We start from the raw sequence: 21,512 nt of genomic DNA on the forward strand, positions 1-21,512 counted from the left end.
CATTTTAAACAACAGGTCAAGGTTTGAGTCTTCTTCATGGAGTCCACAGCAACCATTAGTCTTCAACAAACATCCTTACAAAGCTCAAGGCAGAATACCAATCAGGCCAGGTACTCATTCTTTCTCCTGTATATAGGAGAGACTTTGAAGTAAATGAAGCTTCATGCATGGAATAGATGAAGAGACCCATGCATTGGGATGGAAATCAGACTGAATAAGAAGTTAACAAGTGAGAGAGTTTCTAACTTGAGAGTGAATTAAATGATTGAAGTCTAATCTAGCTATTCTGCTGACTTCTGGTGCCATTTTTCACTTTATTATGTCCCTTGGTTTTCTGTCTGCAAAATTAGAAGCAGTAATCCTACACTGAATGTGGAGAACACCAGGTTATTGCACCAAGTGTTGCAAATCATCACAGACACTTGGGCCTAAGGCTTGAAAGAAATTGGGGCATGTCTAAAATAGATCACATCCCAGGAAGATAAATTGTTTCATAAAAATTAAAACTATTATCCTCGGTCACTGTAGTAGACTTCTCAAAGCCTGTGATATTCACTGGAATCAGACCCTGACACTACTGAGTGAGAGAAAAGACTGTGGACAATTTTGTAGATTAATAAAATTTCCTTTTTTTTTTTAATGTTTTATTTGTTTTTGAGAGAGACAGAGCATGAACAGGGACAGGCAGAGAGAGAGGGAGATACAGAATCCAAAGTAGGCCCCAGGCTCTGAGCTATCAGCACAGAGCCCGACATGGGACTCGAACTCACGAACTGTGAAATCATAACCTGAGCCAAAGTCAGACACTTAACCGATTGAGCCACCCAGGCGCCCCAATGAAGTTTCTTGACAAATATTTTTTCTTTAATCTATCTGCCTGTAAAACAATATTTAGAGATAGTTCTTGAATTCAAGATTGGAAAGTCAAATACATCTCAACATGGGAGAAAGACTGTTTCTAAAGATTTTCTATAAAGGAAATCCAATTAACAGATCAAGCTTCCTATATATTTTATGTAGTTGTTGAAATAAATAACTAAGAAAACGAAAGCTCAAGCAGTTTGCTTGTAGGAAGCACCACGTAAATGCAAGTGTTCATCTCAACGTGGCAGGAGTGCTCCACCAGTGGTTTCCAACTCACCAGTTCTGGTTTCCAGAGATTCTGTATACCTTTGACCCTCTGTTATTCAAAAATTGGATACAAGTAGTAAACTTCTCCCTCAAAATGAGGTTTTAAGGGGATTTTCAAAATTGAAAATTCCCTTTTTATAACTTCTCAAATTTTAAAAGCGAAAGATAAAATAGTAGATTAAAAAAAGAAAACAAAGAGGTTAATAGCTGAGCTGGTAACAGGTTAGCATTCTGATATTAGGCAGATACAACTAGGAATTGGTTAGATACAGAAGTGTTATTCTCAAATGGTTCAGAAATATAAACAATTGGGAATCTGAGTAAATGGTATAGTGGAACTCTGTGCATTTTACTACAACTTTAGTAAATTTGAAATCATTTCAAGACTAACACTTTTTAAAAATAGAAGTAGTTTTTAAAACAAAAAAACAAAAGAAAATGTTTTTCTAGACCAGAAATTCCCAAAGAGTGGTGTCTGGACTGGCATCATCACATAAAAACGTGTTAAGAATGCAAGTGTCATATTTAATGAAGAATCTGTTATTCACTGCAAGAGAAACTTTGCCAGACTCAGAAGCCAAATGATACGGACAATAAAGGGAAGGACCCATATGCAGATATGCCTCTTGGTTAGTGGGGAGACATCTCAGGCACAGGAGAGAGATAGGAATCCAAGATAGAAATCCATCTGAGGTAGTGGGTACACAAGCAATCCAAAATTCTGGGCTCTCTTTATCTGAATCTTTATGTTGGGGATGACCTGGCCCATGTGAAGGTAGAAATCTCACTACTAAGGAGAGCTAAAAACACAAGAACCTGGCCTTTGACAGTGGGCAGAAAGAAGGTAATATGCTAATACTGGATTAAATATTCCTAGAGAGTATGTACTCCTTGAAAAATTACTACATTCATAATAACATCCCCAAAATAGCATTTTTTTATAAACTATTTTATTTTATTTTTTAATGTTTATTTTTTTGAGAGAGTGGGAGAGGGGCAGAAAGCAAGGGAGACAGAGGATCCGAAGTAGGCTCCACACTGTCAGCAGAGAGCCAGAGGTGGGGCTTGAACCCATGAACCATGAGATCATGACCTGAACCAAAGTCAGATGCTTAACTGACTGAGCCACTCAGGCACCCCTAAAATAGCATTTTTAATACTATGCCAACTGTGATGATTTATAATAAGCTTTCACTTTTAATCTGAAGACGATATACATGCTCACTGTCCTCATATAACTCATAAATAGCCTAAGATAAGTACACAGGAGCAATTATTCCACAAGTAAGATACAAATCTCCATAGCATTTTAGTGGAAGGGCAGTTATCACTTAGTTGTAGCAAAGGGTCAGAAAAGGTAAAGTTGATGTTTGAAGTGGAACTAGAAAGCACAGTCTTGAAAGAAAAACTGCATATTTCTCTCTTTGCGATTTCTAATGAGGAGAAAAGTTTCTGGTGAAGGGAGGGCCAGGATGGGAACTTTTAGCATGGGACTTGTATAGCAATGGTTTGACGAATCAAGATAATAAACCAGAATTGGGAGCCAAAATGGAATTCATATAGAAAAGAACATTTCAGATCTAGAGAGTCTATGGAAAATAGTGATTACAACAGAGCAGAGAGACAGAATTTACCAGCATAGCACTGAACTGTGACTGGGACGCAGAATATGGGGCTCTAGTCTCAGCAAAGCCATCAGGTAACTGTGTAGTCTGGACAATTCATTTACCCTTTCAAGACCTCAATTCAATTTATAAAATAGGAGGTGAGAGGGGTGGGGCTCTGAGTAATGATCTCTAAGTCTCCTCCTTCTCTGAGAGCGATATGGTTTCCAGAACACAGAAGCTCAGGAAATATGGATTGATTTGAGAGACAGCTGAGAAGACTGCCTTCTGCAGGTGGCTTTGAAGATGCTCTTACAGAATTAGAAACAGAAACTGACTTGCCAGTTCAGCCTGGGCCTGCAAGCTTTGTCTGCTATGATTAGCACATCCTCATACCTGGACACTATCTTCAGAAAGATTGCTAGCTGCTGCCATGATTGTAGAGAAGTCACTGTAGGACACCATCAAAATATGGTGTCCCTCTGAGAGGAGCTAACCCTTCAGGCCATGAAATCAAATAGTTTTATTTTCAATTATGAAGTAAACATTTTCAGGCAACCCACCAAAATATTACAGTCCACGCAAATTAATAAGGTGGTTGTAGACAGAACTCCATGGATGAAATTCTTCTTAAAGCAGTTGTAGCCTAAGGTCCCCAGTTTTACCTGGCAGAATGAAGCTGAGGTGAACTCATCACTCTTCATGGCCTCCAAACAAGGAACGTCAAACAGGAACACCTGGGCCCAATTAGAAACTTCATTTTCCTTATGTAGTAACTTTTATTGTCAAAATTATTGCTCCAGCTATCCAATGTGTTTTACCTGCTCTAGGCAACCAAAGAGACTTAAGCTGGAAATTACCTGCGAAATCTCCATAGTATGGACAGATAAAAGATCCAGGTGCTTCCTGTGACAAGCAGCACAGAAGCCTGCAATATTGATCGGTTGCCTAAATTTACTAAGAAAATCTCGGCAGAGCAAATTTACTTGAAATTTATGTGCCAACAAGTACTGGAAATTATAAAGAGAACTCACACTGGAAAAAATATCCTTTATTTTAATTATTTTCCCCCATTAGTGATATGATCTTTGAATTTGGAAACCAAATTACTATAGACAGACAAACTACCTATTGGTTAAAATAATGAGTTAAAATAGTGATTACATTGAAAATGTATTTTTCTTTTTTTTGTATCATTATCTTATATGTAGCTATCTTAATGAGTAGTTTTCTTTTTTTTTCTTGAGTTTATTTATTTATTGGGGGAGGGGTGGGTGGGAGGCGGAGGGGCAGAGAAAGAAGGAGAGAGAGAATCTCAAGCAGACTCTGCACTGTCAGTGCAGAGCCTGACGTGGGGCTCAAACTTATGAACCGCGATCATGACCTGAACCAAAATCAAGAGTCAGACACTTAACCAACTGAGTCACCCACGCACCCCAAGTAGTTTTCTTAATAGTTTCTATTGGTAGGGGTGCCTGGGTGGCTTAGTCAGTTTAGCTTTCAACTTCAGCTCAGGCCATGATCTCATTTTTTGTGAGTTCAAGCCCCACATTAGGCTATGTGCTGACAGCTCAGAGCCTGGAGCCTGCTTTAGATTCTGTCTCCCTCTCTCTTTGCCCCTCTCCCACTCACACTCTGTCTCTCTCTCTCTCTCTCTCTTTCTTTCTCTCTCTCCCTCTCTCTCTCTCTCAAAAATAAATAAACATTAAAAAAAATTAATAGTATCTGTTAGTAAATACAAGAAGGGAAATAGGCCTTATATACATAATGTTTATATTCACAAATTACTGCAGACATTCTTCCAATTTTAATGGCTAACTTTTTATTCTAAGCATATAAAAACAGGGGAATACAATGTTTTTATGAAAATGTTCCTAATTAAATTTAACTCAAACCTAAACATTCTCCCTCCCCCCTAAAAAATTCTTGAATGCTATACTTTCATAAAACCCCCACCAACAAATAACATCTTGTGAAATTTCTAAGAATCTATTATTTAATAACTTTAATTCATGTTTATTGATTTTTTTTATTTTTATCATCAATGAGAAAAGTTAGTTTGCCATACAATTTTCATTATCTTGTGTGGGCTCTGATAGATTCAAGTTGATGTTTTTGTCCATCCTAACTAGTCCCCAGGGACAACTTGCTAACGCCCTTTTGAACAACAAGAACTAAGAGCACAGTTGTTCTGATCTATGATGTGAAAATACAAAGAGAGAATGCTATTTAAGAAGAAATTTGCTTAAAGAGCCAGTCTAATTAAGTAGAGGATTCTGTAATTAAATATAGATACTGTCTGCCGGATGAAGAAGCCCTGCTTCTGGAAACCAACAAAGCCTCAGAGTAAAGGCTTCATTCTGCACATCAGTCTAGACTTCTTTATTAGCACTGGGAACACATTCACAGGGATAAAAGAAAGTGTCTCTCATTCTTTGCTTTCCACATACCAGACACAGATTATTGTTACAGGGCATGGATAATGGACTACTATCTTTCATAATATAAAAGAAACATGCATTCAAAACTTCTTTTACAGAGCTGTTAGTGACTCCATATTTTCAATGTCAAACAATGTTAGTAGGTTTTATTCTTTTGAGATAAATACAGCCAGAAATATGGAAGCCTTCCCCAGTCTGCATTAGAACAGAGAAATTGAACCGTAAGTTGTAGAGATGTTAATCATAGATGGCTATCTTAAAGGATGACAAAGGACTGTTACATGAAGGTATGGGAAAATTAGTGTATAAGGAGTTGAAGGATTGGCAAGATGAGTGGAGTGGGGGACAGAGTTTGCAGAGATGATTCTAGATGAAGGTAGGGGTTCTGGAGAACGAAGTTCAGAAAAAAACTTGGAGCTTTTAGGGGATAGTTTAATCCAATTTTAAAGCTATTTGAAGGAAAATACAATAAGAATTGAAGTAAGAGAGCAGTCAACCTGGGATAGTATAGTAAGATGCTGCATTTCAAAAACAAAGAAGAGGCAATGTGAGTAATATATGTCAGAAACTTTGGCAGATCAGAACTCAGTTAATACGTAGGAAAGAAATTGCAAATAAAGCTGAATATACCTTGAAAAAAGAAGATTCTTTCTACTGAAGGATATAATATAAGAAAGTTCCATAGTGACCTGGAATGAAAGATGGTTAAGTTAGAGACCTAGGAAGAAATAGATATGTCCTGAGGAAGCTAGTCAGTTTAAAGAGATGTAACATGAAGATTTCTCTCTCTTTGGAGAGAAAGTCCTTCTCCTTCAGCACACATGTACTCATGCATGTATGCACACTTACACACACACACACACACACACACACACACACACACAGACTCACTCACAAATACACATTGAAATTTCACTAAAATTTAACACAGGAAATGGTGACCAAAATAATTTTTGGACACTTCTCTTTAGTGAAAGACTTTGAGATGCCACTTTTATCAAAGAGAACAAATGTGTCATGGGCAGAATGTTAACTAACATTTGTGGGGAAAAAAAAACTAATATTGTTTGAATCAGGTATTCTTGAAGAAATTCATCTCTTCAATACAGTTAATCACTTGAAACTAAAAAACTAAAGAGAAATAGTTTCTTCATCATTTCTTTTGCCTCTGCATTCCCATCAAATTTTCCATTCTCCTAAACCGTGTCAGCTTTGTGGAAAAACTGAATGAGAACTTTTCTAGCAACTATGCCTCTTGTCAATAAAGGTCTGGTATAACATCTGACCTAATTATATACAGATAGAGTCATCATCATTACAATAATTTTTTATACTTCAAAATCAAATAGTTCATTTCAGGAATGAATATTTCATGACATAGACAGACTTTGACCCTGTTATGTCTTAGTCTTTCAAAAAGTAAGGAGCAATTTTTTGAAAGAGAAAAGAAGGAAAGTATTCTTTGTTTGATGATGATTTTCATTTTGAATTCTATTTTTGGAAGCTAATATCTTACTTTAACTAAATTGTCTGAGAATTTGTCCCAGTGTTATTAAGGTCTATATGTTTTAATTGGTCTATAATTAAGGCATACCATCAAGGGTCCTGTACCTGAGTAACTCCATTCCTTCATTTACCAACATTTACTAGGCACATATTTTACTCCAGGTATTGTTACAGGCACAGAAAATATAAAGAGAACCCATCCCATCTGCCTTCCTAAAGTTGAGTCTCTTGGAAAAAACAAACAAAACAATAATTACAAAACAATATGTCTATGCTGAGATTCAAGAAAGATATCCTGGGTGCCATGGTGCTTGAAGTATCAAGCAACTGGATGAAAAGGAGAAATTGGTGTTCCAGGCAGTGGTATCGACATATACAGTGCTGTAGAGGTATGAGTACTTTGGTGTATTTGAGAAATTGCCTGTGGATAGAGAAAAGGAGAGTAGAGAGTGGAGGAAATGAGATTTGAAAGTAGAAAGATTAGTCTTATGTGATAAATTAAGGAGTTTGAACTGAAGTCTACTCTCATAAAGTTAAAGGAAACTTCTGGAGGATTAAACAAGGAGTAACTTCAATAGGTTTTCATTTTAGACTGCCCACTCTGTAAGCAAGATGGAAAATGAATTAGTGGGTAAAACCATGAGAAGAGCTATGCCAAAGCAGGGTGTGTGGGCCTTGCCAAGGGTTAGGCAAGAAAACAAGTTCATTACTGGATGTTTTAATTTGCAATTAGATAAACTCAAATCAGCCCATTTTAAACTTGGAAGAAAAGCACCTAATTTATTGACAGTTATACTGGAAAGGCAAGGATGAAACTGGATTTACTCAAGATTGAACAAATATCATCAAAGCATGTCATCAGAACTCAATCCTTCCCCTCTACATCTGCCCATGTGTTGAACTCACCTTGTCAGGCTTCTTTGTGTGTTGAGGAACTTGGCATTCTCAGGATCATTTCTTGTGAGCTCAGAAAACATAAGTAAAAGAAGGTCCCACTCTACCTTCAATTCAGAAAATTCTGGAGGCAGATGGCCTGGCTGGGTCTTGTGCTTTTTCATGAAGCATTGTGGTTACAAGGATGGAGCATTCTAATTGACCAGGTGTAGGTGCTCGTCTCCATGGCCATGGGGGCAGAAGACTATGATAGGCAAACCAAAAACCCCTAGAAAGGTAATATGTAAGGATCTGTTACCTAAAGGAAAGATGGGTACTATATGCAGAAAGTGGGAAGAGATTTTGTATAGACAGAAATAACAAATGTCCACTATGGTTTAGCAGCTAGGTGGATACTGACAAGGACATGAATTTATTTGGGGAATCATTGGTTAAAGAAAAGAACAGATCTAGGAGATATTTAGAAAGCAAATTGATAGGACTTGACAAGTGCCCCATAGGATTGTGGGTAACCAGTTTTGAACAAGATGGTATGGCATTTGAATTTTCTGTCAAGAATAGAAATTGTGTAAATAGGAAAAGCCAAATCCCAAAAACGTAGCTGCATCTGGCATTGTGTTTGACAGATATAGCTACTAAAAGAAAGATTTGGGGAGAGGTGAGAAAGAGGGAGAAGTTAGAAATCACCTCTATTTATCTGCTTAGACCTAATGAATGGTGCCATTAACCTCAGTGGGAAATAAACTATTGGGAAAGATGGTCTATTGTTTTTGGTGGTGTCTGGAACATTAGAAGTCTGACACATCACCACAAAAAGAGATAACAAGGAATTGGTGCCAAATTGTCATCCCATGGGGTCTCCTGATACAGTAGTTTCAGAGCAAAACAAACCTGAATTAGGATCCCAAGGCCTATCTGGATAGTTGTATGACTCTAATCAAGTTGACTATCAACTGGTTCTTCAAATATAAAATGGGTAGAATGGCAACACCCCCATCATATGTAATGTACATAAGTTGTCCGGCATATAAAAAGAATTCAATAAATTGCATGTTCCCTTCTGACCAGCACCCAAAGGAAATAAATTACCAAAGACTGAGTACTAATTCAAAGTGAAAAGAGGAGTATTTATCCAGTCCATACTATGTTCCAGGACTCCTGAGTATATGATACTATATAAAAGAGGCAGCACTTCTAACCTCAAGGGGTTTTCATTCTTATTGGGATTACAAAACAACATAATTTCAGAATGGAAAAAGTATTTTGAAGGAAATAAACAGGATGATGTGATAAAGGGAAACTGCAGTAAGCCCTACTAACTGACAGGTGATTACTTTAGACTTTTCCATCCTGGAGAGGAGAGAAATTTATCTTTAACAGAAATAATACCTACTCCACACATGGCTTTACCTTCCCAGGAACTCCCACCAACACCACCCTCCAGAGACTTAGAGAATACCTGACTGGTTTGTGTGGAATCTCACACAATATTGCCTCAAACCAACTTAGAACGTTTTGGGACCAAAAAAAAAAAAGTGCAAGAATGGGAAAGTAACCACAGGATCCACCTGCCCCAGCATATACCATGCCACTCTTGAAACAGCAATGGAATGGGCTGGTACAAGCTCAGGTAAGAGATTGGATTGGGAGCAACACCCTTCAGAATTGGGGCATATTCTTCAAAATACAGTTTATCCACTGAATCACCAACTGATTCTCTAACTCTATAATGTAGATCTATGATACAAGACCACTAGTAATCATATATGTACAATATGTATGCAAAGAAATTGATACTCCATAGGACAACTCTTTTCCAATGAGGGGAGAGAGATTGTCAGTGACATCTGCTATTTTCTGTCCCTGGTAGAGCAAGGGATAAGTTCTGTGATGTAATCCATATAGCTCCTCAGAACATCCCTAGAGGATCAAGCAGAGTTGACCATAGTATTGATCAACTAGAGAACACACCATTTGGAATTGGCTTTGACTCTCTCTCTTTCCCCTGTTTTGTTCCCCCTGTCCTACCCTCCTATCTCCCTAGATCACCTCCCCAAATAAACAAGCTCTTATCTCCAGCTCTGATTTCTAATGACTCAGGCTCAGACCCTACATTTCCTCTAATCCCTTTCCTACCCTTTATTATTTTTGCCAATTCTGTGCATTACTATCTGAAATATTGCTTGTAGATACTTTGAAATGTAGTATAATGCAGTGTGTGATTTGTAATGGTTATATAATAAACTTGACCCTCATACCTTCCAGTAACGCATCAAACATGACCCAAAGAGTTCTTTATTTTGGATGACAAATTTTGTGAAATTTAATATGAGATGTTCTCCATTCAAGCTGAGCAACTTAAATAGGAGTTTTCCTTTAAAGGATGTTTCTTGATTACAGATTTTCAAATAGCTATGAAACATAGTGATTGAACATTGGCCTCTGATCATTCAGCTAAAAATTGGGACTGTACCATGAATTCTTGATCATCCATATTAATTCCCATGCTACTGAGAGGCTCCGTTTAAAGTCTTTGAAGTATAACAGGTATTATCTCCAGATTATTAATGTTCAAGAGAGCTCACTGTTTGCCAGTCTGTGGGCTTAACCTTACACAAATATTATTTTAATATCTGTTAATCCTTTAAGTTGAACAATTTTTTTTTTCTTTTCAGCAGCAAAAATAAATTTACTCTTGTTCCTGTGATAACGGATAACTGTTTCCCTAGACAAGGATTTGAGAAAATGCTGATATGGTGGTGCCAGGCTACTTGCATTGTTCATGCAAAAGCTTGAAGCATACACAATATGTTGGCTTTGTATAAAGATAGAGGCTTAGGAACTGGAAGGTGTGAAATGTCTTTCCTCACTGTTGTTTGCTCACATCCTGGAGAGACCCACAAGGCTGATAAAGCTGAGCAATCATTCATTGAAGGGTTTGTATAGGTTTCTGTGTGGGAACACTGCAGACTCAGCATGGAAATGAAAGAATGTGAAAAGATCTCCTGAGAGAAGTCTCAAAGCACTTCCTGAGAGCATGCCAAAAGGAACCCCTGAAGAAAAGAACTGTGGATTGCACATAGTGGATGAAAATGCAAGACCCTTGAGTCAATTCCCATTAAGTACACTTTCCCTTCTCTTGTTTTGTAGTCCCCTAGGGGGCATCAATTATTTGCACCCCAAGGTACAAGATTTCCCATTTTCCTGAACAAGATGTCTTTGGAGAACTTAAGACAAATTTTCCTTTTACTTCCATGGCTTGAACTCTCCCTAAATTGTACTCCTTTAGTTCAGTTATTTTGAAAATGGAAAAACAAAAGAGTAAACTGCAGTAAGACCTACAAGGTGCCAAGTAAATTCAAAACAACTTACAATTGAAGTTTTCTCAACTAAAAAGTCTCCATACCTTGAAATTAGGGAGGCTTTACTCTTTCCAAGCACAACTATGGTTGGAGAAATTTGTGTAATCCCTCTGGATTCTATGAGGAGTCGGCAATTAAAAAGACAACAGCAGGGAGGTCAGAACTCCAGAATCAGTAATGGCCCAATCTGACTCATTAGCAATGAGAAATACCAACTGAAATCCATTACTAACAGCAATGCCGGTTTTTACAATCTATTCTTAAATCAGTCATTATTTGGGAAGAAAAGTCATCACTATTGTGATCTTTAAGAGAATCCTCATATACTTAATGGAAAGGTTGCCTTGTAAGATGACTTAAGACAATAGATTTTTTTTTTTTTCAGTTCCTCTACAGTTTATTGTTACAGCAGAAATTGTGGGACACAGGAGGGCACCCTCCACACATAACACAGTGTGGTCAGAGCCCCAAGATAGCCCTTCCCACCCCTATGACAAGCCCCAAGCAGCCCTGCCCCAGCTTAGCTCCCTCCCCCTCCCACTCTAGACACACACTGTCTAGACAGCTACCAAAGTTAGTGCAGCCAATGGCCCCAGGCCCCTTCCTATTGCCCCAGCTCCGATCCTTCCCTCATACTTGCTCATTGCCCACCACCTCCCATTCCAACTTCCATTTCACACACTGGGTGTTTCTATACCATCCTGAGGACCATTAACCCACGAGCAAGCCTCCCCTGACACACATTCAGTTAGGTCCATACCCGTCAGAGATCTGAAGGGTTCATGAGAAGCCCTATCAGATTTGGTGAATGGAGTCCTGGCCCCAAGTCCCCCACCCTTGCAATGGGATAAGTAGGGAGAGTCTGGTGGAGGCACATGGGCAACTACAACAACCTCCTGTCCCTTATCAACAGACACCTAGATTAGGGAGAGGGGTATGTGCCCTCATCACCTTAACACCACAATGAGGGAGAGGGATACTTTAGGGGTCTGGGTCCCTAAGAGATATTGGGACATCTCTCCCAGGAGCTGAGGGGAATCACAGGTTAGAGGTCAAGGTTAGGGTAGCAATCAAAGATCAAGGTCATCTCCCCACATGATCTGCCCATCTTCCCTTACTCTGGCCCAGTGCCCTATGCACCTCCCAGGTTAGTGCTGGGGGAGGTGAGGGCTGGGTCCTACACCAGGGCGACAAAGGTCACTCAACAGGAGACCTCCATGGTATGCCCTGGAGGCCCTGAAGGGAGAGTTCCAGACTCGCTGCTCTGGGACAGGGTGCGAGAGCGGGACCGGTTGCCGTCAATGGATGCTGCGCTGGTCAGGGAGGCTGTGCGCGATCGTGACAGGCGAGTCATGCAGGATGAGGCCATGTAGCCCATGCCTTGCAGGAAGTACTTGAAGGCCTCGGTCAGCTTGCCTGGCTGAGTCAGCTGGGGCTGGCCTCCAGAGTCAGCCATCTTGAGAAAAGAGGTCTGGGTGGGGTCCAGCTTTGAGTTACATTCCACCACTGCATCTTCATGGGGTGCTTGGTCTCCTACCACCAGCATCACAGGGCACTTGAGGGTGACAGCACCTCCACGCTCAAGGTTCAGGTCTCGGCGGTTGTTGTAGCTATTCCAGTACAGTTCAATGTTCTCCAGATTGGGTGCATGTGTAATGATATTTCTGTACTTTTGTATCAACTCAGAATTTCCAGACAACTCCTCTTGGCTGAAGAGATGTCCAAGGATCATCTCCGGAATGGAAGAGGTGAGGCCTGTTAGCTTGTGGGCTGCCCAATCCATCCAGCCCTTGGCATTGGGATCAATGTTGATGAGGACAAGACCTTCGACTGTATCCGGGTGAGTAAGAGCATAGCGTGACAGGATGTAGGCCCCAGCTCCAACACCAACTCCAATTATTGTGGAAAAATTTAAGTACTGCAGGATGCAAGGGATCATATCCGCCAGCTGGTCCAGAGATGGGTACTGATATCCCAAAGGGAACACAGGAGCCCCCTCTTCCATTCCAGGGGCATCCACATGAACTCGCACGAAGTTCTGAATGATTTCCTGCATATCTCCGAATTGAAACAGTGGCTGGAAGCAAGATTTATAATTGAGTCCCACATCATGGTAGGTGAGTATCGCTGGGCGTTTGGGTTTGGGGGTGCCATAGACAGTAAAAGTGACAGAGCCATAAGGTGTCTCCACAGAGTGAGTCTTGGCCACCTCGGGCGTCTGCCCTGGCAACAGCGGCTTCTCCTCTGTGATCTGCACCTCCTGCAGCTCTGCCATGGTGGCTGGGCTCCTATTGGCTGGATGCAGTGGGGTCAGGGGTCAGGGTTCTCTCCCCTCCTGGCTCAGGGGTCTGCTGCCGCCGCGGCCGCTTCCACCTTCACTTGCCTTTGACTCAAGACAATAGATTTTTCAAATTGCTATGAAATCTAGAGGATACTTGAACAAAGGCCTTTGCATCTTAGTGTTAAAATCTGTTTAATGAATTGTTGAAACACTGTTACAAGATTTGATTTCCTGATATTTTCTTTCCCCAAAAAAGTCTCAAGAATATATGAAAGTCAAACTTAAACCAGTTTATATGTAATATATTATTGGGAAATCTATTATTATTATTATTATTATTATTATTATTATTATAGCAGGTTGTTGTGTAATTACAATTATTTATCTCTGCACCTAAAACAACTTACCAATAAGCAGACTAAGGGCCAATTTATGCCCAGCAAAAAAGGGGAAGAGTGTTTATTCTACAGTTTATTGTCTGTTTAAAGAAACAGAACAAAGTGAAAATTTAGGGCAACTGAGTTTTAAACATATTTTCATGTTACTGTGTTGGCTGGTAAGTCTGATTAGTGTTAAAGCAAAACTGGTCTTAGAAGAATGCAAAATCCTTTATGTTTAGAAAAAAAATCAGTATCTTTTATGATTTATCCAGAGCATAGACCAATACAAGTAAAATATAATATGTTAGACTAATCATTGTATTTTGTTTCTATCTGGTTCGTTCTCAGATACTTGGGAAGAAAAATAAGTGGGAGGATAAATTAAGTTGTAAGAGGAAGTTTATATGAAGAAAATCTTGAAAATTCATTATTCATTCAAGTAATATTTACCAAACTTTAATAATGTGCCAAAGCATGATTTAATAGTGGTTTTGCCAAAACATTTGCAATTTCTCCTGGCACCTTTTTTAAGCACTTGGCACATAGCTTGCACAATGTATACCCTCAACCAAAACTGAATGAATGAATGAATGAATGGGACAAAGAGAACAGTGGGTCTTTTCCTGTCTTGTAGAGAGTAAAATCAATAGAGATGACACTGTTTCCTAAAAGATACTATTGCTTATTTAACATTGCAGTTTTTAATTTCTTGATTATATATTATATGTATTATACACTTTAGCCTGTATATTACCTAATCTCTATTTTATTTAATGATTTAGATTTTATTCTAAAACCAAATGAAATTATTTTATTAGTGCGTAAAGTGTATGTGGTAAATAGAATTAAGATCCTAGAATAGGCAAAAGATGTGATAACAGGCTTTGATTATAAGTTGTTGTGTTGGGGGACCTTATGCATTCATGACATATTTTAATCCACAGAAGTTGAAAGGCAAGACCTACTACAAATTTTAAAGGACTTGTGGAAAACAATTTTATGCAAATTTGTCCATCATTTATGAGGTAAGAGATGATCTTTGTTGTCATTTTAAAAATATAATATTGATTAAAATTAAGTTTAGGAAAAAGAATTGAATTAACCAACATCCAAACAAATTTTGAGAAACAAAAAGAAATCAGAAAACATCATATCTTCTATGGAAGGGAAGACAGTGGTCTTGTCTGGTTATGTTCAAACTAACTCTTGAGAATCATAATCCAATCTCAACCATACAGCCCTGCCTGCATTTAAATTCTGATTTTTAAATTTCTTATCCTATATGTGTAACATCTGGTATGAACACTGAAATCTTTACTTTCATTTCAAGCATAACGTTCCTGAATTCTACCATCAGGACTCCCCCTGTCTTCTGCTACTTCCTACCCTTTTCTTGTCCTTCCTTCCCACTCTCCCCCGCTTCACCATGATAATCCATTGATCCTACTCCATCACACAAGGGCTTTTAGAAATTCCAGGGTCCTTGACCTGTTCTTCAGACCTTCTGTTCCAATCCGTACCGTCAACATTTTAAAATAGATTCAAAATGGAAAAATTCTTCCTTGGGATAGGTAGATTCAAAAGTACAGCACTTGGAGCTAAGACTTCTTTGCTCATGATTCCTTCTTCGTAGAAGAGTTAATGTTACTGAGGGAAGGTTCAAAAGGAAAGACAATGTTGTATCCTATTTCTTAAAACTCAACACCTCTTATATCCTTATCTTTCACTCTACCCTTCCTGTCCTGGCTACTATATCTGAGCTAACTGATGCCCAGAAATGAGGTCAGAGCAACTTCTAATGCGAGAATAATATGATCAAGGATCAAGGAGGAAGAATAGTGTATTCTTTGAAAACCACTCTGCAGCTTTCACAGCAGCATAATTAATGATTAATGAGCTGTCCTTTTGTTTGTGAGGATAATACCACTGGCCCAAGACTGGACATTCCTTTCGAATTATTGTTTTGGAAGTGGGGAATGACTGTACAGAATCTTCCACAGCTCATTGATCATTTGCTTTTTATCAAGCAAGTTACAGGTTGGATGCCTAGGATAAGAGAAGTCCATGACCATTGAGAATCTGTATTTTTTAAATGCAAGGGTGGTGTTGGTTCAAATTTTTTGCTGGTTTCCTTTTTTATTTCGTCCTTGGAGACTCCTGTTTTCTTTCTTCCTTGCTTTTTCTTCCTCTCCTCTTTTGAACTTATTTTTTCATTCTTCACGTTTTGACACCACCTCATCATCACATGTTTTCCTCACTTCATCCAAAATGGATTAAAGCTTTCATAGCATATTAATAATCAAGGATTTTTGCATCAAATATTTCTTATTTGTGTACATAGAATTGTCTTTCAGTAGACTTGATCAAACAAGGTGGGCTTTAAGACTTTATACTATATTTCACAATCAAGTCTTGAATTTTTCAGTTAATCTTGACAGACAAAAATCTCATTCCTATCTTAATACTCAAGGTGAAAGTATTATATTACTAATAATTTTGCACCTGAACATACTATATTAGTATCGAATCACACAACTGAAGTATGAAATCCTATTAAAACTTGTTTTCCCTTCATTACACAAAAGACAGCATTGACAGCGTATTTTGTCAACATTGAATACTGTGAACAAAAAGTGCTAAATTACATTTTTAATCCATGACATCACCTTGAATAACATGGTGCTCAGAATTCATCTCAATATTATGGGGAAATAGTAGAATGCTATGAACAATCTATATTAGTGAGTAACTCGTGGCTGAAGTTTCAGGGGACATCTGTAGCTAAAAAGCTTTTCTCTGCTATCCATAATACAGTGATTGAAAACCTCTCTTTCAACTACATACCTCCCACCCTCATTTTAGCAGTCTGTGAAATTTCCTTTGCATCATTGAAATACACTCTAAATGGGGTTTTCTTTGAAGACCACCCAGAAGCTACAGCTGGTGTAAAATGCAGCTGATTGGTCCAATTTGCATTCATATTTAGTCCAGAGTGCAACTAGGCCTACGTGCCTTTACTTAGGCCTGTTTCCTGTGGGTCAAATGACAAGAAGAGCTGAGAGATCCCTCAGCTTTCTCTAAGTTCTATCTAAAGTTATGATGACCATATAATTTATCACCCAAGCTGAATATTTTCCAGAATTAAAAAAGGTGCTACTAATAATGATACTTCAAGCAAACTGAGTCTTCCAGTGCAAGGAACAGGCTTATGGGAAAACCCATGAAAGATCAACAATCATAGACTCCTTTGCCCACAATGAATTGACATCAGTCTACTGGACATTACCAAGGCATTGACATTTCACTAGTAACATACGCTGATCCATATTGCTGTGGTTTACAGATGGTGATTAATTGTTATTAGTATATGATTGCAACCTATGTTAGGCTATCTTTCCTATATCATAATTTAGTTTAAAAAAATACAATATAAAAATGTTTAAATACATTTTAATTTCCTACTATTTTTTCCATAGCACAGCACTTTTGCCTAATTTAAACTCTACAAAATTAATTAAGAATAAATTCTTTCTCACTTTTTTCTCTTTCCATATCGATATGAAGGTATGGCTAGGAAATACCATGAATTAACCAAAGCTTTTTTAAAAAATCTCTTTAGTCTCCTCTCCATACCCTTTGCATTCTTTTACATTGTGTCTTCAAACACCTCATATGTTTGGTGTGGGTTTGGGAGGGCTTTTTGTTTGTTTTTCTACAAGCCAGGGAGAATTAAATTATTAAACGAGTCAGTTTAAAATGTCAACAGAAAATTCTGTTTCTTCCTCTTCATTGATCCTGGGCCTTTTCAAACCTCATCATCCAAAATGTATCTGCATACTTCATTTTCTGTTGTCTAGAATGAAGTAACTAAACTGGAGCTTGACACTAACAGAAAGTGATTTTAATGGAGAAACAAAGCCTAGAATTGTTAGCAGTACAGGAAGCTGCTTTCTGGTGACAATATGCTACTCTATGATAACTATACACATGTGCTATTGCGACACATTATACAAAGCAAGACTGATTATATACAGAGGACACCGATCTAATAATATTAATGACAATGAGAGCCAAGTTTCTCAGTGTTAGGGAAGGAAGTTATAATAAGAAAAGTGAGAAATCTAGAAAGAAGCCTTGAGTTTGAACTGGAATTGGAGATATCAATATAAACTTATGATTTTAAACATATGCATATAGATACTAAAGAAGAGATTAAAAGTGTGCTTAGTGCACATTTTATATTTATATTTATACATAGATTCCCTAACTCCATCCACTGAGAGGTACTAACAACAAGTAGCAACATCTACATTAGATGAGTTTATACATAATACCATGATGCACTAAAACAAATACAGATTCCTTGGAGAAATGCCTGATTCCTGATCACTACAGCTAGAAAGGATCCCTCTAACCACTGAATCCTTGTGGAGTTTTATGCTAATGAAGTGATAATAATGCCAGCACACTGTGCCACAGGTATTTGCATAGCCATTCCCCCATAGGACATGAACAATGTCCTTTAGATCTTTCTGAATGCTTTGGAGCTCAGTGCCTCCTGAACAAAATAGATTCCCAATAAATGACAGTGGAAGGAAGGAAGGAAGGAAGAAAAGGAGGAAGGAAGGAAGGAAGGAAGAAGGAAGGAAGGAAGGAAGGAAGGAAAGGTGAGTTTAATATGAATTTAATAAAATGTGCTCAACATACTTCTCATGCATAGGATATTGTGTTAGAAATAAAATATTGCCAAAAAGACGATATACCATAGCATGAGACAAAAATTTCCAACAAGTAAATAAGATTCTGAAGATAAATCTTGAAGACTTACCTTGTTGATCTCCAGCGAGGTACCATTCTTGGTGTCATTTGACAGTAGACAGAGAAAGAACCCACTCAGGCACCTTTTATACCATTCTACTTAAGAATTTCACTACCTACTTTCCCAACTGCCCAACTATTTAGCACCTCTCTTCTTATTCCCTTGAGAGGAGATTTCAAATCTTCATGGAAATAAAAACAAACACTCCTCAAAATCTTTGATAACTCTTGGTATAGATTAGGTTTTAGATACACCCATCCCATGCATTACTCATTTTGATGAAAAACAATTAAGATAAGTAGCACCATGGGGCACCTGGTCAGTTAAGCATCTGACTCTTGATTTTGGCTCAGGTCATGAGATGGAGCCCTACATCAGTTCCATGATGGGCATAGAGCCTACATAAGATTCTCTCTCCCTCTCTCTCTCTCTCTCTCTCTCTCTGTCCCTCCCCCACTTGTTCTCTCATTCTCTCTCTCTCTGTCAAAAAAAATCCATAAAAAAAAGATAAGTAGCACCAGGGCTAATCATAAATGGCACAATTTTCCTTTCTACTTGCTATTTTATGCTGCTACCACTTAATCATAATTTTATTCACTACAATGATCACCAAGTATTTAAATGAAATTGTGGAATATCAGGTATAATTTTTATCTGTGAAATACTAAAATTGAGTACAGATGCTCTATGCACATCCAGTCACTTTTAAGCAATGTTTGTATTTCCTAGTGAAATATAAGATGATCCAGTTTGCCCGAGTTTCTATAAAAGTGTATGCAGAGGGGCACCTGGGTGGTTCAGCCAGTTAAGCATCCGACTTCAGCTCAGATCATGATCTTATGGTTCATGGGTTCAAGACTGGCACCGGGCTCTGTGCTGACAGCTCAGAGCCTGGGGCCTGCTTTACATTCTGTGTCTCCCTCTCTCTCTGCTCCTCCCCTGCTTGAGCTCTGTCTCTCTCTGACTCTCAAAAATAAATAAACATTAAAAAAAATTTTAATAAAAAAATTTTTTAAAGTGTATGCAGAGAATATTGGACAAGAAGTATAATATCCATCTTTTATGGGTTAAGGCCAAATGAAGGAAAATTTGATAGACCTTATGATATTATAGCTATATTTCTGACTTTAGGCCATACTTGTAAAATGTTGATCAAAGAGACATTGGGTGTTATAAACTCCTTCTTTTATAATTGGAGAAACTGAGAAATGGCAAGTTTCATCATCCCAAAAATAATTTGGTACAAAGTTTAAGTGAGCCTATTATTCTTTCCACTACATTATACATTGGTTTAATACTGGTTTTGCATGTGCTATTTACCTTAGATCCATGGTCACTTGAAAACCCTTTGCCAACATAAAAAAATCAGGACTGACTTGTACCCAGTATATATAGATTCTTTCATATGTAGAAGGTCTGTGATAAATATATATTAATTTGATTTGCCTGTTTAACTTGCAGCTATCGTTATATCTTCATGGTTGATATCATGTTTGTTCATGCTGCAAAATAAAAATTATTTGAAGCTTTCCACTTCTAAATATTTTATGAAATGATCAATATACTTTTTGTGGTGAAATACAAAAGGCAATGACAACCAGACCTACCAGTAAACCATTTTATATTTTACTTTAATTATCACTCACAAATCTTTAATTATGAGTATAAAGAAGACCTACAAAAATAATTGCCAGCACTTTCCTTTTGATTGTCTTGTGTAATTTAAAATCAATGTTAAAACTAAATAAACATTAAAAAAATTTTAAATCAATGTTAATAATTAAGTTATATTTTAGAAATGTAAAACATCTGGGAAAAGACAGTCATCAAATATTATCTTGCAAAAATGCTGCTTTGTTAAGCATTTTGAGATGTAATTTATACTGTCCTCTCTGTCAACTACGCTCATCCCTGTCTCTCCATAGAAGGTTTAATAAAATTATGGAGACAGCCAATTTATGCAGAATTTCCTATGTATCTATTCAACTACCAGAATTACTTGGCTAAATTAGGGCCACAAACACAATACATAAATCATGAGGTTGTTTTGAGGACTTCTCTTCAGCTGCATAAAATGGAACAATTTATCTTTTTATTTAACCAATAGAAAAATCATACAGATCTTTGGATTAATTATTCTTGTCATGGACATCAGTAACGAATCTCTTGCATCAGTTCCCTGTTTCTACATGAAATGAATTTAAAGTTTTTTTGCCTTGAAATTGTCTGGGTTGTTTTGTGCTTATTATGATATACCTAAGTCTAACTAAGCCCAGTGCCTAGCACAGAGTAAACATAAAATATAATTGGTAGAATTATGTTGGATGCTTACCTCAGCATTTATAATCCTTTTGGTATTAAAATATGTGTATTGATATTAAAGTACTGGGCAGATAGATGAAATGGTGCATGGTTGGATAGATTACATATATATCTAGATATATGTATACATATACATATCTAGATATATATATGTATATGTATATATATCTCTAGATATGTATATGTATATATCATTCATCTTTCAAAATATGTGAGGCATTAAATATCTATTTATAATTATTATATCCCTTAGTGAGTTCAACAATAATCTCTGCACTATTGACAAATATTTTAAGCTCCAGCCATCTTATTTCAAGCAATAGTAAAATTCCAGTGCAATAAATAATTTGTATAGTTTCATAGGGGGTCATTGTGCTGGCATTTGATTTTGATTCCTAAATATTGGTTTATAACTTTTAATGTGTATTTAGATATCAAAATGGTAGCATTCCCAACATCTCTTGGAAAAAGTTCTATTAAGGAACATAGATTTTGAATGCTAATTCCCATTCTGTAAGTAATATACCAGATGATCCTGACTGAATTCATTAATTTTTTTTTCTTGCTGTTGGCTGGGACCATTTTGGAGGCCATTTATATGACTCCAGGAGAAATAGATAAGCCTGTCTTATTGATTTGTCCTAACTTCATGTATATTAAGTTAGAGACCTAAAAGATAATAAAAATTTCTGGCAAACACCAATATTCATTTTTTCTTACTCTTAAGGTAATAGATGATTTTCTAATTATTTTAGTCTTAACCTAGGCCCCC

The 21,512-nt window shown here is 37.5% G+C and overlaps 1 protein-coding gene across 1 annotated transcript; it reads right to left on the bottom strand.

Moving 5' to 3' along the window:
- Positions 1-11,307: 11,307 nt before the first annotated feature.
- On the bottom strand, positions 11,308-13,322 carry LOC122223146 (protein NDRG2). Its single transcript, XM_042944330.1, has one exon. It carries the CDS (start codon positions 13,211-13,213, stop codon positions 12,140-12,142), a length of 1,074 nt encoding a protein of 357 aa, XP_042800264.1. The 5' UTR covers positions 13,214-13,322; the 3' UTR covers positions 11,308-12,139.
- Between the last annotated feature and the right edge of the window lie 8,190 nt (positions 13,323-21,512).

Source organism: Panthera leo, chromosome A1 (assembly GCF_018350215.1).
Source record: "Panthera leo isolate Ple1 chromosome A1, P.leo_Ple1_pat1.1, whole genome shotgun sequence".
In the NCBI taxonomy this organism is placed as follows: Eukaryota; Metazoa; Chordata; class Mammalia; order Carnivora; family Felidae; genus Panthera; species Panthera leo.

What these genes read in the sequence shown, in the direction of transcription:
- LOC122223146 (XM_042944330.1), bottom strand. Translation starts at nt 13,213, where the DNA reads ATGGCAGAGCTGCAGGAGGTGCAGATCACAGAGGAGAAGCCGCTGTTG.